The sequence below is a fragment of the Rhea americana genome, unplaced genomic scaffold, assembly GCF_003343005.1.
Source record: "Rhea americana isolate MKP2758 unplaced genomic scaffold, rheAme1 scaffold_167, whole genome shotgun sequence".
Lineage (NCBI taxonomy): Eukaryota > Metazoa > Chordata > Aves > Rheiformes > Rheidae > Rhea > Rhea americana.
This window is the reverse complement of record NW_028185783.1, coordinates 598,187-613,957: the sequence shown is the minus strand read 5'-3', so window position 1 is coordinate 613,957 and position 15,771 is coordinate 598,187. Positions and strand designations below refer to the sequence as shown.

The following is a 15,771-nucleotide window of genomic DNA, read 5'->3' as shown; positions in this document are numbered from 1 at the left end:
TACTTTGTCCGTAGTCTTTACACAGAACTTTCCACTGATATCAGTGGAGTATCTGTATCGTGCATTCTCTCTATATAGTGTTATAAAATTCTTATAGCACAGTGGGTAGCGAAGCAAATACTATAGTTGGGCATTAATGGTGTTTCTGTTTTAGCTTCGCTTTTCCAGACACAAAACATTTTCTCAAATTCTATTTAAGCTAAAACCCCTAGGCTCTACTTCAATCTAAAAATTAGTATCTTTTAGAAAGTTGGTGTCATATTGGTTCAAGCATTTTCACATAGCAAAAAAGAGTCAGGAAAATAAATTTCTCTTGAAAGTGGTTAATGTTGAAAGTACCAAACATACTCTATTTTACAGTGCCTGATGTTTAAAATAACCAATTGAGATTAATAATGACTGGTATATTTCTGCTACAAATTCTTCAATCTGGTATTTGCAAGTATGTACACTAGACTTCTCTATTTAAAAATTACTAGTATCTTAAATTAGAAGGAAGAATAACTATATTTGAAGATCTGGTGGTACGTATTATTAGAATGAAAAGAAAGCAAACAACAAGGACTGCTTATATGGGTAATACTTCTTTATTTTTTTTTAATTATTTGCTTTTAATATAACATGCATATGTATCAGTAATTCTTCTAACCATGTGTTTCTATCCATCACCTCAATCCTCCTTTTTATGTTTGACTAACTACTACTGCCTTCTTGATATCCTCATAAGAAAGCATATTTTAGGAAAACATCATCTTGAAAACACATTCAGGAGACCATTTAAACTTTTAAAACTTACGATAACCACTCATCTACTGAAATTCTTTGTTGAGCAGCAACAAAAAAGCACCATCTTGTATTTATCTGTCAGATCACATATTCTCCAGGCAGCAGCCTGTCCACATAGTATCTAACACTGTTTTTCTATAAATGCCAGCCAGGTACTTAAAACAGCTCCCAGTATTACAGTGTCTGGGCAGATTCCACAGTTCCAGAAAAGCTGACACAACTTCTTTCCATTTTACCTGATACAGCTTTAAGCATTTCAGTGCTGTTTTATAAGCCTGACAAATGCTCTTTTGCAGAAATCTACTAAATTATCACCATGAGAAACAGATAAAGAGGAAGCCTTTAAATTTAACTCTGGATAAAGATAGGATGTTGGYCAGGTTTCTCATCAGATAAAGACTTCACAGGATGTGGGTCCACATTCTGCGTATTTTCTAATCTCTGCCCTCTTTGAGGTAGAGGACAGCTTTAATCACTCTACCTGAACATCTCTGGAGAATGTGCATAAGAGACGAAAAAAAAANAAAAAAAAAAAAAAAAAAAAAAAGGAGCAATATACCACCAGTAAGAACTTTTAGGAGAGTCTTAAACATTGTTAAGCCCATAACAATGTTATGAGATAGAACAACAGCTTAGTAAGTACTATGAAGTTAGAAGTCTGACCTACTGCACTCAGTACAGGTTATTCAAATCTGCTTACATGAGTACTACTCTCAGGAAAGTGGATGTTTTTAAAAAGACAAAATTAAGTGCTTGTATTAACAATCTGAATATTTGCATTACAAGTCCTGCTATATAAAATGCATTTTATACCACAAAATGGCCATCAGATGCTTTAAAAAAATAAATTAATAAACAAAAAGAACAAAACCCACAGGACTGGCCTACCTGAATCAGACTTTCCCAGGTAACACTGAATATCACAATGGGCTATGGCTTCAAAATGAAGATCTCCCTGCTGGAAAACAAAGCAAAACAACAACAATCATCATTTTTACGATAAAAACAGTCCAATTCTAATTTCTCAGCACATTATGTGGATGAGTCAAGGAAGAGAACTAAGGCTGTCTACAAAACCATAATTTCAATGCTTTTTAACTTTGAGGGTTTAATTTCTCAAGTTTCAATTTCACACAATAGTCTGGTGTTCATTTTTTTCCTTCAGGACTAAGGGACAGATTTCTAGTCTAAGAAAGAAGYTGATGCAATTTAGTTTGCAGTGCATAATAACTACTCAACACAGCTGAATACAGTACCTTGGACACTGTTGAATAAATCTGCAGAGGTATTTCAAACATCATTCCTACATTTGTGGTCATACAAATACTGGAAAGTACATTTGTTAGAGTGTCTTTCACATCGAGTTTTAAAGAAAATACATTCCAGCAGCCTGGAGGTAGAGTCAAAGGCTCAGCAAAGTTCAGAATCTAGAAGGAATCAAATGAAAACTGAATTAAAATTGTAAAATATTTTTGACTACAACTGGTATCTTGAAAAGTGTAAACTTCTTAAACTTATTTTTGCTATTACACACTCATATATGCTCATAACTGATCCATACAACCTGCACATACAAATCTCCCAAATATGCAAATGGCCAGTTAGATCCCTACATCATGTGAGTAGTCATAAACAAATTTTCTGATTTGAATTAAGCAATTGTGTAAGTAAATTATTGGCCTTCCCTTGTAAACTTCAAAGCTTGTCTATGTACTAAAAACTTCCAATATAGCTTATGAACAAGTGCTGAATCCTATAACACACAAAAAAACACATGCAACAATTCTGAGAACATGGATTGGTCTATAATTTGATGCATCTGTAACTGCAACTGAAATGAAAAAAATAGTTGCTATTACAGCAATCCAAAAGCAAGCCTGAAAGCAAATAATGCCTATTAAGAGCTTAAGCTTTTCAGGACCTAACAGTTAAAGGCAAACAACTTTTTTATTTTTTACTGATTTCAACCAGCATTGAGAACTGCAAGTTCTTCAGAGAGTCTAYTCTGTATGTCAAAGGACTAAGTTCTTATATCAAGGACAAAATTTTGCATGAAAACAAAATAAAACTTGCCTTTAAAATGTTCTTCGTTTCTCTAGCTACAAAAACTTCATTAAGTTCAATGCTGAAGTCAAAGTTATTTGTAAACCATATGGTCCACAAACCCGAAGTATTATGATGTGGTTCTATATGAAATAATGCTGCAGAAGGATCTACATCAAAATATCTGTAAGTAAATACAGAATAAAACAAATATATTTGTAATTGTCCTTGAACACACACAAGAGAAGATAACGGTACAACTCTCGCACAACGAGGGCAAGAGTTTTTGTTTTGTTTTGTTTTTTTAAGTTTTACAGAGAAAGAACAAAATTATTTCCTTAAGAATATTTACATACAACAGACTGAAAATTGGTATGAAAAATGGTAAAAAAATTGGTAAGAAAAAAAAAAGCCAACTAATTGTTGTACCCTTTTCAAATGTTACAGTACAGCACTACCCAGTATTATTTTATGATATAGTAGTTCCAAAGAAATTGTCTAAAGAAGGAAAGAGTTTACCTCACATTTCTTCCACAACTACACTGCTTCTACGCTGGGGAAACAAGGAGGGTGGAAATTTTATCACAGACTGTAAGCAATGTTTACGCGCCATGTCTGTGAACCGCTAAGACGCATCCTTTTACTCAATCTTGAAACTCTCGCTGTACAAAGTATGGAACTATTACTTGAAATGTCCCAGGTCTGTTTTGACGAACGACACAGCAACAACAGGAAGGAGCCTCCTCACGGTCCTCAGAACCGTTTAGTGATAAAGCAAGATACCTTTGTCCTTCCAAGGAGGCTGTAGTATTCTTCATAATGACAGTGAACAAAAACAAAACAAAACACCCTACTGTTAAACCTACCCTTCCATCATAGGACAGGAAAGACAGGCTTTTAGTGTTGTAGTGCCCTCCAATAGATTCTTCCTCTTGTCATCTGCATAAGAGCTTTCACTGTCACATGATGCAGCTGAGCAAAAAGCAGACAAAGTAGAATAAAATATCAATTAGAAGAACAAAAACACATCCATAATGATTTTCACATGGGGATTTCAAAGAATTCTATAAAGGAGAATATTTGCTCTTCCACTTCTCACATAGGTGAAGAACAGACCTAAGTGTTCATGTCCTAATTTTCAGAGGTTCTGACCCTTGATTTACCTTGAATCAAGAAGAATTTATGAATGCTGCATTAAAAAAAAAAAGAAAAAAAGAAAAGAAAAAGCAGCTGTTAAGAGCAGCCTGACCARACCAGTAGTCTCTGGCATAGCTTCAGATTTCTGCTTCCTAAGCTAGCACTGATTTATCAGAACATGCTGCCCCCTTTCACAAATGAAAAACTATTCTGAACAAAAAGAAAAAAAGAAAAAACCCTGCAACTTAGTTCCTCTTTCTTCTTGTTTGCCCTGTTTTTCTAGGGAAAACAAGTCCCACCGTCTTTGTGAAAGCAGCCTGTTTCAGAAACATTTAAAGTCTATGCACTGCAGTCTAGTGGTCAGAACAGGAAACAGGCTGGAGTTAGGAATTCCTCAGTTTTAATCTTTGCTCTTCCACAAACATGCCTGGTCTCAGGCAAGCCTCTTCAATGATCCTGCCAAGAAATGTCATAAAAAAAAATGACCACCCAAGCACAATAGCCTTTTAGAAAATACATTGGAAACAGAAAAATAACCACAAATTATAAAAGGATGTTAAAAAAGAATATTCAGTAATTACACTTATTTTAAAATCAGTTAACAGTTTTAGTGTTTTCTTCCCCTTCTTGAAATACGTATAGCTTAGAGCTATAGATCAGCAAAAGCAGCATGGTGAAATGGTGAAAATAATTAGCACAAATTCACCCTCCTAAAAAATTTCCAGACAAGTTGATTTCACACTTTTCCAGGGTCTCTATCTGCTGAAGCAAGCTACCCTTTAATAATCGAAACTTATTTAATCACATTATCTGCAAATACATACATACTGTACCTCTACAAAAAATGGAAGCAACTTTTGTAAAGTTTGTAGGTGAAGAAGATAGCAGTACTGGCTCAAACTCCACAAGTGATGTCTCTTTCAGTGACAATTGTCGTATATCCTGCATTAAGACAAGATATAATGATCCATGTAGCAGTACTACAATTATTAATGTAACTCTCGTATTAGCTCTTGTCAATGTCTATGCTTCTGTCCAATTTGCAAGCCAATATCTGCAATTTTTTCACATCTTCTAAATCAACACATGGATTTTTATTCAATCTACAAGATCCGTTAGATATTTGGGCACATTTTAAAAATATAGAAGCGTGACATTTGCCACCAGCAAAAAAACAATCCACTCACAGACAGTAAACCACTGAGCTAACTAATTCCTTAATCAAATTCAGCATCTTAAAAATATGACTTCAGGAAGCACATAATTACCTGTATGTGTACAAGGCTGTTTCCAGAATGCAATACATACACATTTACTGTAGAACCATCTGTTTAAAAAAATGAACATCCAGGTAAGCTCAATAAAATCAAAGAATGCTTGATCTGTCAGACACTCATACAAGAAGCAGTAACGATGTAAATTTTAAAAAGTAATAATATTAATAGCAACAAAAATAATTTCTCTTGTAAAAGGAGGAATTACCACATTTTGGGCTGGCAATCCTCTCATACTATTTTATAAAGGCGTAGAAAACCACTCAACAGGATTTTTGGCCTCAGGTAGCACCTCCACTCCTGGTAGGAATGGAGGCAGGAGGCACAGCTAAGGGAAAGGAGGATTGCAATCAGCTTAGGGGCTGAAGCAGCGTTAGCGTTAGGGAGCCCAGTAAAACACGCTGTGCACGCGCGCACCGACGCAAACTCCTGGCTCGCCTCGGCAGAACGGTAAGCAGTCTTGGAAGATGACTGCCATGGGAAGCCTGGTAAGGTACCTGACAGCTTTTGGGTTTAAAACAGGAATGGTCCTATCTCTCTGTATTCCAGTAATCTATTGGCTTGACCAACAGGAGGTGGGAGGTTTGAAGGGTTTAACACAACTTCCATCCATCAATAAAGCGATAGAGCTGTTTTTGGTAACCACCCTTTGCCATTCTGGTGAAGCTACGTYCCTCTTCGCAGGACACTACCAACATTTAGTGGATCAGAGTAATGTCTCATTCTGTCCTACTGCTCTTCTTCTATCATAACATGGTGGTCACGACATTTCCCTTGAGGGAGAAGACTTGGGTTCATAGAAAGCAAAAGCAAGATACAGGCCAGCATGAAAGGCACCACTTGGCCACTCTCCCCTTTTACCAGACAGAGCTTCTSTGCATGTGCGCGCTTTGCTCAACTGCTTGAAAGAAAAGGCCACGGGTGCCACCTTCCAAAAGGAGGCTCAAGGCTGCTGATCCCGAGTGAGCCGACGCTGCACATCGCCAGAGACGTGAGATCTAACGCACACGCTCATCTTCAAGACTTCCAGCCGGAGAGCTGCCTGCCTGCCGCCCCACTCCACGGCACCAAACACGCGCGCTGCAYGCAGAGACTAACGCAGTGCTGTTTTCCGCTTGCTTACACTTTCCCTCAATGCCACATCTCTCTCTCATTTAATTATACAAACAGAAGGCAAGCAGGTAAATATTACGGTTTGATACGGTGAAGTTACCACCAGTACCGACAGAGCTAGACATGGACTTTCCTACCAACAGCAAGTCAAGAGGGTTACACGACCAAGCTTTAACCCAGCCAGGATTTATAATTTGCATTGTATTTAACAGAAAACAGCTTTATAAAATGTATTAGTACTCCAACCATTAGAAGTGTTACAGCCAACACCCTTGACACGACAGATGCGAACAATTCTCTACCAGCATCAGCATAAACATACTTCCACAATTTAACACAACAAGTTATTGGCAACTCGCAGGCAGGGGAAACTAGGTTTACAGTGAGTACTTCAGTTTCAGGCACACGTACATATCACATCACAGAATAGGCACYGGGGGAACGGCATTTACAGCTTTGTGACCAGATCTTGAACTGAAGTTCTCAAAAGACTAAAGGATTGTGTTCTTTTGTTCTTTTTACCCGTGCAAAGTCTGCATTGTTAAAAATTATTTTTTAACTTAGACGCTTAAGTCCCTTCTTCTTCCTCCTTTAGAAAGATACAACTGGCAGAAATGTTTCTACAGTCTTAAAAGAAAAGAAAAAGAAAAAAGAAAGGCAATCCAAACAGACTGCAAGGCTCTATAAATAATTTAAAATCCCTTGGATTTGGAGGATTTGTTCACCCAATAAATGTAGTATAAAGAAACTGTAAGGAGTTGATTATTTTGCCTGTGGAATTCCAGCTTACACAAACAAATGATGCACACATCCTCTGTATTACCTTATTTTCCCTTTTCCACAATGGCCACAACYGCCAGCACTATACAAACCATTCTGCCTTTTTAGTCCTATTACAGTTAATTAAATTGGAAAATGAGAAATACAGCTATAGAAATCAAAGGACCATGATATCTTTTCATACTGTGTATACAGGTGTATAAGCATGGGGAGAAAAAGAACAAAACTGATGCAGTTTACAACTGCACAAAATGATACCTTCATGAAGAGGAGGGTTCTACACAACTCTGTCTTAAACARATGTGGCTGACAAGTTGCATTTAACTAAACTGATCTTTTCCTTCACTTACAAAACTTAGAACTTGCCACTGAAGTTGAATCAATTTAGAACATCAGATTATGAAGTGTGTATCAAACCAATTTCTATTACAATTAACAGTCATATTTAGGACTTACCCGAAGTCTTCGTTTTTTCCATTGCTACATAAACTACAGAAAGATTCTCCAATAAGTATTGTCTGTGCTCCACAAAATCTTGTTGGACATTTTCCGTTCTTACTATTAAGCTCATTTCTAGCAGCATTGGATCATCRGACATAAAACAGCAGCTCTGGAGTGAAACAAGGGGATACAGTGTGTGTGTAGGGGGGAAAACGGAAAATTTCATTACAGTAAGGTATCTTGAGAAGCTATTCAAGGGTAGTATCTAGCAGACAAGGTGCTCAGCACAGAAGTGCTTATAAACAGGAATAGTTAGGACCTCTGCTAAAAGTATCAGCATAAACTAAAGACAGAGCAAAAAAAAACAGCACAGCAAAAAAAAAAAAAAAAAAAAAAAAAAAGAGAGAGACGCAAAACAACTTAAAAGGACACTGAACCTTGAAAGAATGCAAATTTATAAACTGCCTCAGTCAGTCTCACCTCAGGGACTGCAAAACAGTTTCCTTTGTTAAATCCTCTGCCTTCAATAAAATGTGCCATAAACAGACTGATGCATGTGTCTTAATGGTAGGAAGACAGTTCATGTTCACTGGTCTGTTTATAGTTATTTTTTCCAAATCCTGTGTTTTTTGTCTCCATTTCTCACTGAAGTAATTTTAAAAAAACAAACATACATGTACAATTCTTAATAGAAAACACTGTCGTCTGGCTAGAATACTTCAGATAAACACAAATAGGGTCTTATTTCCTACTCTGAATAGTGACCGTTGTTAAGACAGACAGGTCTTAGCAACTACAAAGACACAGACAGCATTTTGCAAAAAATTAAAACCAACGAGCAAAACAAAACTAGACATTCAACAGCTAGTAACATAAGTCTGTCCTGAACCACATCATGAAGGTCATTAAACGCAGGCTCTGATGGCCTCCTAAGAGGAGTAACTTGCTCAGGAGGGGCAGGAGGAGGAGAGCACTTCCAAACATGGCATGTTAAGTGCTGTAACAAACTGGCAGCAAACCACCTTCAGCTAACCTTAAGTACCACCGTGAGGTATAATAGGAGAGGGAAAGTGCCTCACAGAACTGGATGYCAGTTAACTCACATAGCATCAATGAAACCATCAGTACTTGAACAAACAGCTAGAAGCACAGAGGAAGCCGCTGCAGCAACACAAGTATAGGGGTAATATGCTTTTAGGAAGCTCMTATCAAAAGAACAGGCAGCTGTATTAGATGCAATCTTAAACTTCCCGGTGCATCTCAAGCCTATGTTTATTTACTATGCAACACGAGAATCAAACATAGCAATAAAACAGAKCACAGCACCACTGCCATGTATGGCATACAGAAAAATATCTACAGACTCTTGGTTCAATCATATTTGGTAAAAGAACAGTGCTGCAGACCACAATTCAGGGCCTACACATCTGATCCAACAAAATACCTGATCAAGGATCAGCAGCGCTGGGAACTAATACTTATTCACTATGTAAACATATTTAAAGTCTTTTTGACTGTACTACCTGGTGGTAGGAGATGTAGTCCTAAATGCCCAAACCTTTGCTGGAGAGCTTTTCAGCAAGACAATTTGCTTGCTGCTCGAAAACACAGCCTAGGTGGTCTAGGTTGCAGACTGTCTTCTGATTGCTCTTTTGTACCAAACTACCAAAAACTTATGAAAACATTTCTGGAGAATGGAAATTACACAGGTATAATGACTTTTATACTCTACACATGTAATGTAACGCATATGAAAATGCTTAAAGCCATTTTGGGGAAGGGTAGAGAAAGGGTTTTTTTTTTTCCTCTTTCCTTCTCTGTGATATCATAGCACAGCTCCCCTTTAAACAGGGACATTTTTAATGCCTGCTAAAATTTCCAAAACCCTGTAAAATGCCTCTTTAAACTTAGATTAAAGGTCTTAAATACATATAATACAATAATAAAACATACCTTTACTTGCTGATATGCATTGTTAGGTAAACTGCATTCAAGACGAACACGTAAGAGACTGGCATTCATAGTTTCTGCCTATTAGAGAGAAAAGTGAAGACAATGTCAAGGAGATTGCTTCARCCGATGTTATATAAATCTGACTCACACATCACAATTTATAAAGATAGTAAGATTGTTTCCATATATGCATGCTACAACAATGTAAGGAAATTTTTAAAAATAAATACAATTACTCTATACAGTAGCTCAGCAATCAGCCTCCAATTCTCAGAAAGAAACTCCATCATTAAATACTTACTTATCAAGCTATTACTACACAATTATTAAATATTTGTATGGCATCAAGATGAGCAATCCTTATAAATTTTCATACGTCAATAAACTGTATCCAACAGGGCCTTTTTGTATTACATAAACACTTTCTTCCTTGTTTTCTGTACATTTTCTTTGCTGATTGTATTCTGAAATACAGTCACTAAGCCAAAATTGTAGTAATATTTTTTGGACATTGATTGATACGCAGGTTTCACACCAAAATGGACAGAYAAAATACTTGTTTCACCTTTTTATTGATTGAAAAGGGGAAAAAAAAAAGTATTGACTGCGCCAGCTTGTAAAACATTCATAAATCTAATGAAGCAACAGCAGTGACAAAGCCAAGCATAACTGGTGACAGCTATTTGGAAATCTGGAACACCAAGTTAATTCTGCAAACAGCTCAGACAGCCTGTCCTGATTCTAAATAAAAACTTCCACAATAAGAGTTCTGTGATTCTCTTTATCAGCACCTTAACTATACCTAAATTACACGATGATTTGGGGACTGACATGGAACKCTACTCAGTTTCTCTTCTGATGGCTAAACTAAATGCGAACAGGGCATCTGCGGGTGCAAGCTTCTGAAGATGTCAATGCAACTTACTGTACCCTGAGAATTTAAAGAACTTGATACTGGAAAGCAAAATGGTGAAGGAGGAGTTTAAAAACCTACTTTGTATCTCCTTTCGTTGTCATAAATTTTTGTACAAAGCACTGGATGCCTTCTCTTATTCATAAAGGGAGATAGCGGACATTTGAGAATACATTAGATTTACCATATGCGTAACATTTCATTTATACCATGAGGTACAGTTGTAACGGTACAGCTAAAAGAGAGCCAACATTTGTTCTGCAGTCTGAATTCAAYAGGAGTTCACACCAGAAGGACTGAGGATTCACACAAGAGGGCGATCTAACCACTGCAACGATTATTAATGGCACCTTAAAAACAGGCATTTCTTTCTCCAGCACAGCTTGGGGGGGGGGGGGAATATGCACCCCAACCAGCTCATTTCGTTTTGCAAATTCTTTTGTCCTCATCAAAGTTTGAAAGTAGAAAAAAATCTGCCCCCAAAACATGCATCATTTATTAACTCTCCACGGTCATGGGATAATGGGATTTAACAAGGCACTTAAATTTTATAAAGAGCAATTTTTTGGGTTACTTATTTGGTCAGATAAACCTCCTTTGTCCATGTTCCATGGGAGAAATCCATGGTTTTCACTGTCATAAATAAGGAGTCGTTAACCTTCATTTAATGCTATGGTAGCTTAAATTAGTTTAAGAAATCTACTCCCATAAATGTTTAGCTAAATCATGTCTTTCCAGAGTTTTGTTTGAACTCCTTTCCTTGACCTGAGGCACATGTACATGAGAAACTGTTCTGTTCCCTTAAAGAGTGAAGCTGCTAAGAAAACACACACAACAGAGGAAAACATCTTATTTGGATGTATTTATGCGTAATGTTAACCTGCTTCCTATTGGGAATTTTTTTGCATCTCTGTAAAGATATCTTCAGAAAAGTGTTTTCATTTATCTAAGGCAGACAATAGCTGCATAATTGTCATGCCTACTATCTTAAAACATTGGTGGGATAGTATAACTACAAAGAGAAGATTATGAAGAATCTTAGGAAAAAAACAATATCCAAAGCAGAATTTCCAAGAAAACAAACCCACGACGACCATGTCTACATTTCTCAATGGTGAAAGCATTCCATTTGCACTGTAAATATTACTGTGTATGAATCAGAGAAGTGTTGAATTATTCAGAGTATGTTTGCATCAGAGGCGAGTTGAAAGGGGAGAGGCACAATATAAGGGAAAAGTGGAAAAGAGCACTGCATAATAATGCAACCACGGCTACTCCTTCAGTCACCAAAAGGTTATGTGGTGCCTGTATTTTATCTTATTCACATATGCATATACCCATAAATGCACATGTACACATACACACACACAGAGCACCCACAATCTCTACACGACTTGAATAGAGAACTCTGATTTTTTTTTTAATATTGAAATAAAAATACTTATCAAGATTGGTAAGAACTCTATTTGTGTGGCTTCTACCAGATAGACACAGAGGCCCCCTTAAAGAAAGGGTTTAAAAAAAAAARAAGAAAGAAAATGACCAATCTGATTGATGTGCCAGCAGCTCCAGTCTCCAAGAGAAAGTCTAGGATTCTAGTTGGGAGACAACAATAGGCAACTGCCTATGAAATATTTCATCCATTCCAACAGACCATAACTGGACTGCTGGCACAGGCCAGTTCAACAATCCCAAAATTGACTGTAGAACTGGGGCCACTTTTAGGGACAGAACACTTTATTCTGCCCTAGATACCCTGTCAGCCAGACATGACTCAAGATTTTCATAGAGACACTTCTGCATTACCAGGACAGTAAAGTCTAAACTGTTTCCTGGAGCTTGGCTATACTGTAGTTCAAAAAGAAAAAAAACATTGAAGAGGTCTCCTTTTCCACCTGAAGGATGGTACTTCAAAGTTTCCTTCCAGGACAATCCCTAGCCCTAAAGGGCTATTTCCACTCTGTTGTCACCGAAGCAGTGTTATAAACTATTCCTGTAACAATGATTCAGCAAAGCTTCATCAGTTTTTTGCAGGCAGTTATCACGATGGCACACCAGAAGAACGCCACTGTTAATCCATTCCTTCTCCACACCCAAACAACACACTTAGCACACATTTGCCTTTCTGATYGTCTGTTCACCTGCATAAAACCTAATTTAAGGAGTCTTGGGTTCCTGGCAGTCCTTGCAATATTGCCCATGCTATTGGTTCATAAACTCCGAACTCATCTGGGAAGCCAGCAAAGCGATGTCTGTGTCACCTATGATAAGACATCCCTCCCTGCAGCTTGCTGCACCATAGACATTTCCTGCATGTTTGTACCACACTTTGAACACAATGAGGCATTTATATAACTGCCCTATAAGTGCCATGCAAATACTACACAATGCCAAAAACCAGGCAACTGGAGCAAAGACTATAGCCAGAAGCTGGATAAACAAAGATGACCTAAATGGGCTCCACCATCTGCTACTGCTTAGTAGTAACTACCTTCTGCTGAATGGCCATGTGGACATACTATGAATTGATGAGGTTGGACACAGTCTTCATAACTAGTGAGCCCAGATCCCAAGAATTTTGGGATGCAGGACTAAAGCCAGTCTACTGGTTCCAAATCCTTCAGAAGCTGAAACTTTGAAAAACAGCATAATAGAAAAAGGTGAAATTCAACATTAGTAAAGGTAACAGTTTTCTTTTCTTCTTTAACTAATCACAAGACTCTGCCAAAAAAAAAAATGGGGGAATGGTGGAAGAAATGAAAGATCTGGCCATCTGTGATGATTAAASAACAACTAAAACCCACAAACTCAATGCCACATTAAAGTTCACTTTCCCAAAAAATTACAGACACAAACCTGTAACAGATCATATTTTCAATGGAAATACTACTGTAGATGCAAAATTTCATCTACRGCCCTATGTACAATTCTGGCCACTCACCTTCAAAAGAAATTGTTACTGATTGGAAGAACTGCAGAAAAGGGTCGTCAAGTTGGTTAAAGAAATGGAGAGCCTATCCCGTACAAAGGTATTACGGAGCACAGATTGTTTCACTTGGCAAAGAAAAAGCTGAAAGATGAAGTGCCACCTACAAATACCTTCTGGGTGTAAGCATCAGAAGCAAGAAGAATTATTTAAAGTGAATGTTTATCACAGCAAACAAATATCAGCTGGCCACAAAGAAATCCACACCTGAAATCAGAGGTAGGTTCCAGCCAACAGAGGAGTAAGAAAAAGTGTTAAGAGCAATGGTAACAAGGCATCCAGCAGTTCTGAGAAGCCATTCTACTATCCCCATATCCAGATTAAATGAGCTTGTTACCTTTCTGGCCTCATTGATCAAGGATGCCACTTTCAGTACTATCAATGTAAACACAAACACCTTTAAAGCCAGAGATAACGGAGAAAGAGAGACATCATGCAGCTCCCACTGAGCTTTCTCACAGGTTTCCAGGTAGTGTCAGGAGACTTCAAATACTAGGATATCTTCAGCCTGTGAGACTATCGTCCAAGACTACAACTCATCCACCCCAAGAAGACAAGGGATGTGCAAACAATGCTTATGCTATCCTAAACTTACACAAGTGTTTTACTTCAGTGAAAAATAAACAGGAAGAAACCCATGTGCAGTTAAGTAGGTGTGACTATTTGGTTTAAATGTTTTTTTTGTTTCGTTACTACAAATCTCTATTGCTTYTTCAATATTTACGTAACCATACGTTTTCACGTGTGTAGTCACTCACAKAAACTTTATAGGCCTTTTCCTTCCACAGCTTCTGAGCTTAAGCTATAAACCAGACAAGACATGGGTTACTATTAATGACCGTAAATACCCACAGGGAGAATAAAGTCCCATTGCTCCACTTATCCCCTTGGAATCAATGGAAAGAATACCACCAATTTCTATGGGATCTGGATTAGACTATAAATAGGGTAAATTAAGAGACCAGCTTCTGCAGAGGACACCTATCTGCAAAGCAAAGTTATTCTAAAAGAGATCTAAACTCAAGCTGTAAGCTTCTCTTCAGAATTTGGATCTCGCCTACCATCTTCAACAGATAGTTGCAGAACCTGTCCCACTGTTTCGTTATTTCTGCCCAATTCCATAATGTTCAGTCAACCGAAGGGTAATTCCCCAATTATAACCAGGCACACAATAATTACACCCAGAGCTAGAAGAACTGAGTCAACGCTCTCTCACAACTCACGTACTGAGGCAAGATTGCTGCCAGGTGGTACCACTCTGTACTGCCAAACATGACCTCAAGCTTGTACTCTAGAGCAATAAAGCAGAGGAAAATGTTCCTCATTATACAGAAAGGAAAACGTCAAACGCTCCCCAAAACCTCTCTACTCAGGAATTCAGAGGGAAATAAGGAGAAGCAACAGCATCTGCCTCCAAACTTCAGAAAGTATCTGAAGAAAGGCCATTAAACTGGAAGTGAAGCTGCAGAGACATTTCATAACATCTTAAAAAAAACCCTCAGTTCTACCTCCATCATTAACAAATCACTAAACCTAAAGATTCTGGGTTCCTTCATAAGATTCTGTCTGTGTGCAGCCACAAGCAAGAAGCACCCTTGGATATGTACAGGAAAGAGATTGGTTCAGGGAGAAAAAAAAGGAAAGATGAGGAAATCATGCCTTACCCTGAGGAAAGGTAAGACTGACCTAAACAACAGAGAGCAGAGACCGAAAAATAAGATCTGAGGAGAGAGTCCCTCAGCRGCAGAACAAACAGAAGGCGACATCAAGAAGAAGGCACCTAATGCAGGTTGTGTGTAAGTTGAAGATTAAATTCCATACGCGCTAAAATATTCCAAGTATGTTTTGGGGGGAAAAAAAATCCATTTACAATACTAAACTTCTTATGTATGAAAAGCAACATGGAAGTTAATAGATTATTCTGCATGGCCTGCATGACTATGAAAACGCCCATAATTGCAACTAAATCACAGAAATTGTTGTAGCTTCTCTTTCATTTGAAATCATTATGCCTTGTAAACCTATCTTGCAGCATTCTTCAGTTCCCTGCCTAAGTGAAGCCGAGGTAAGCGAAGCTGGTATCTTCAACACTGACACTGCCAGAAGGGGATACGCCAGCCTGACTCCCAGGTCTTGTTCTCATCCGCACAGCACACCATGCCTTTTAACGACGTGGAAAACCGTGCGGCCCCGTCGTGAACAAACATGGGGAACAAATCTGAGGTTAAAAAAAAACAAACAAAAAAAAAAACAAAACAACATAAAAACCCTACAAAAACAAAAAACCCATAACACAGAGTTGGGAGTTGGGCGCCTTTTTTTTTTTTTTTTTTTTTTTTTTTTTT

General features: G+C 37.8%; 1 protein-coding gene across 1 annotated transcript in view; it reads right to left on the bottom strand.

Moving 5' to 3' along the window:
* The window catches only part of TMEM131L (transmembrane 131 like), a 77,379-nt gene that overhangs the window by 26,401 nt on the left and 35,207 nt on the right, over positions 1-15,771 (bottom strand). Inside the window, exons 8-15 of the mRNA XM_085300673.1 lie at positions 9,528-9,605; positions 7,590-7,743; positions 5,235-5,293; positions 4,800-4,908; positions 3,696-3,801; positions 2,860-3,013; positions 2,043-2,213; positions 1,675-1,744 (exon numbers count right to left, since the gene is read on the bottom strand). Coding sequence (XP_085156799.1) covers positions 1,675-1,744; positions 2,043-2,213; positions 2,860-3,013; positions 3,696-3,801; positions 4,800-4,908; positions 5,235-5,293; positions 7,590-7,743; positions 9,528-9,605 — 901 coding nt within the window. The remainder of the gene's footprint in view (positions 1-1,674; positions 1,745-2,042; positions 2,214-2,859; positions 3,014-3,695; positions 3,802-4,799; positions 4,909-5,234; positions 5,294-7,589; positions 7,744-9,527; positions 9,606-15,771) is intronic.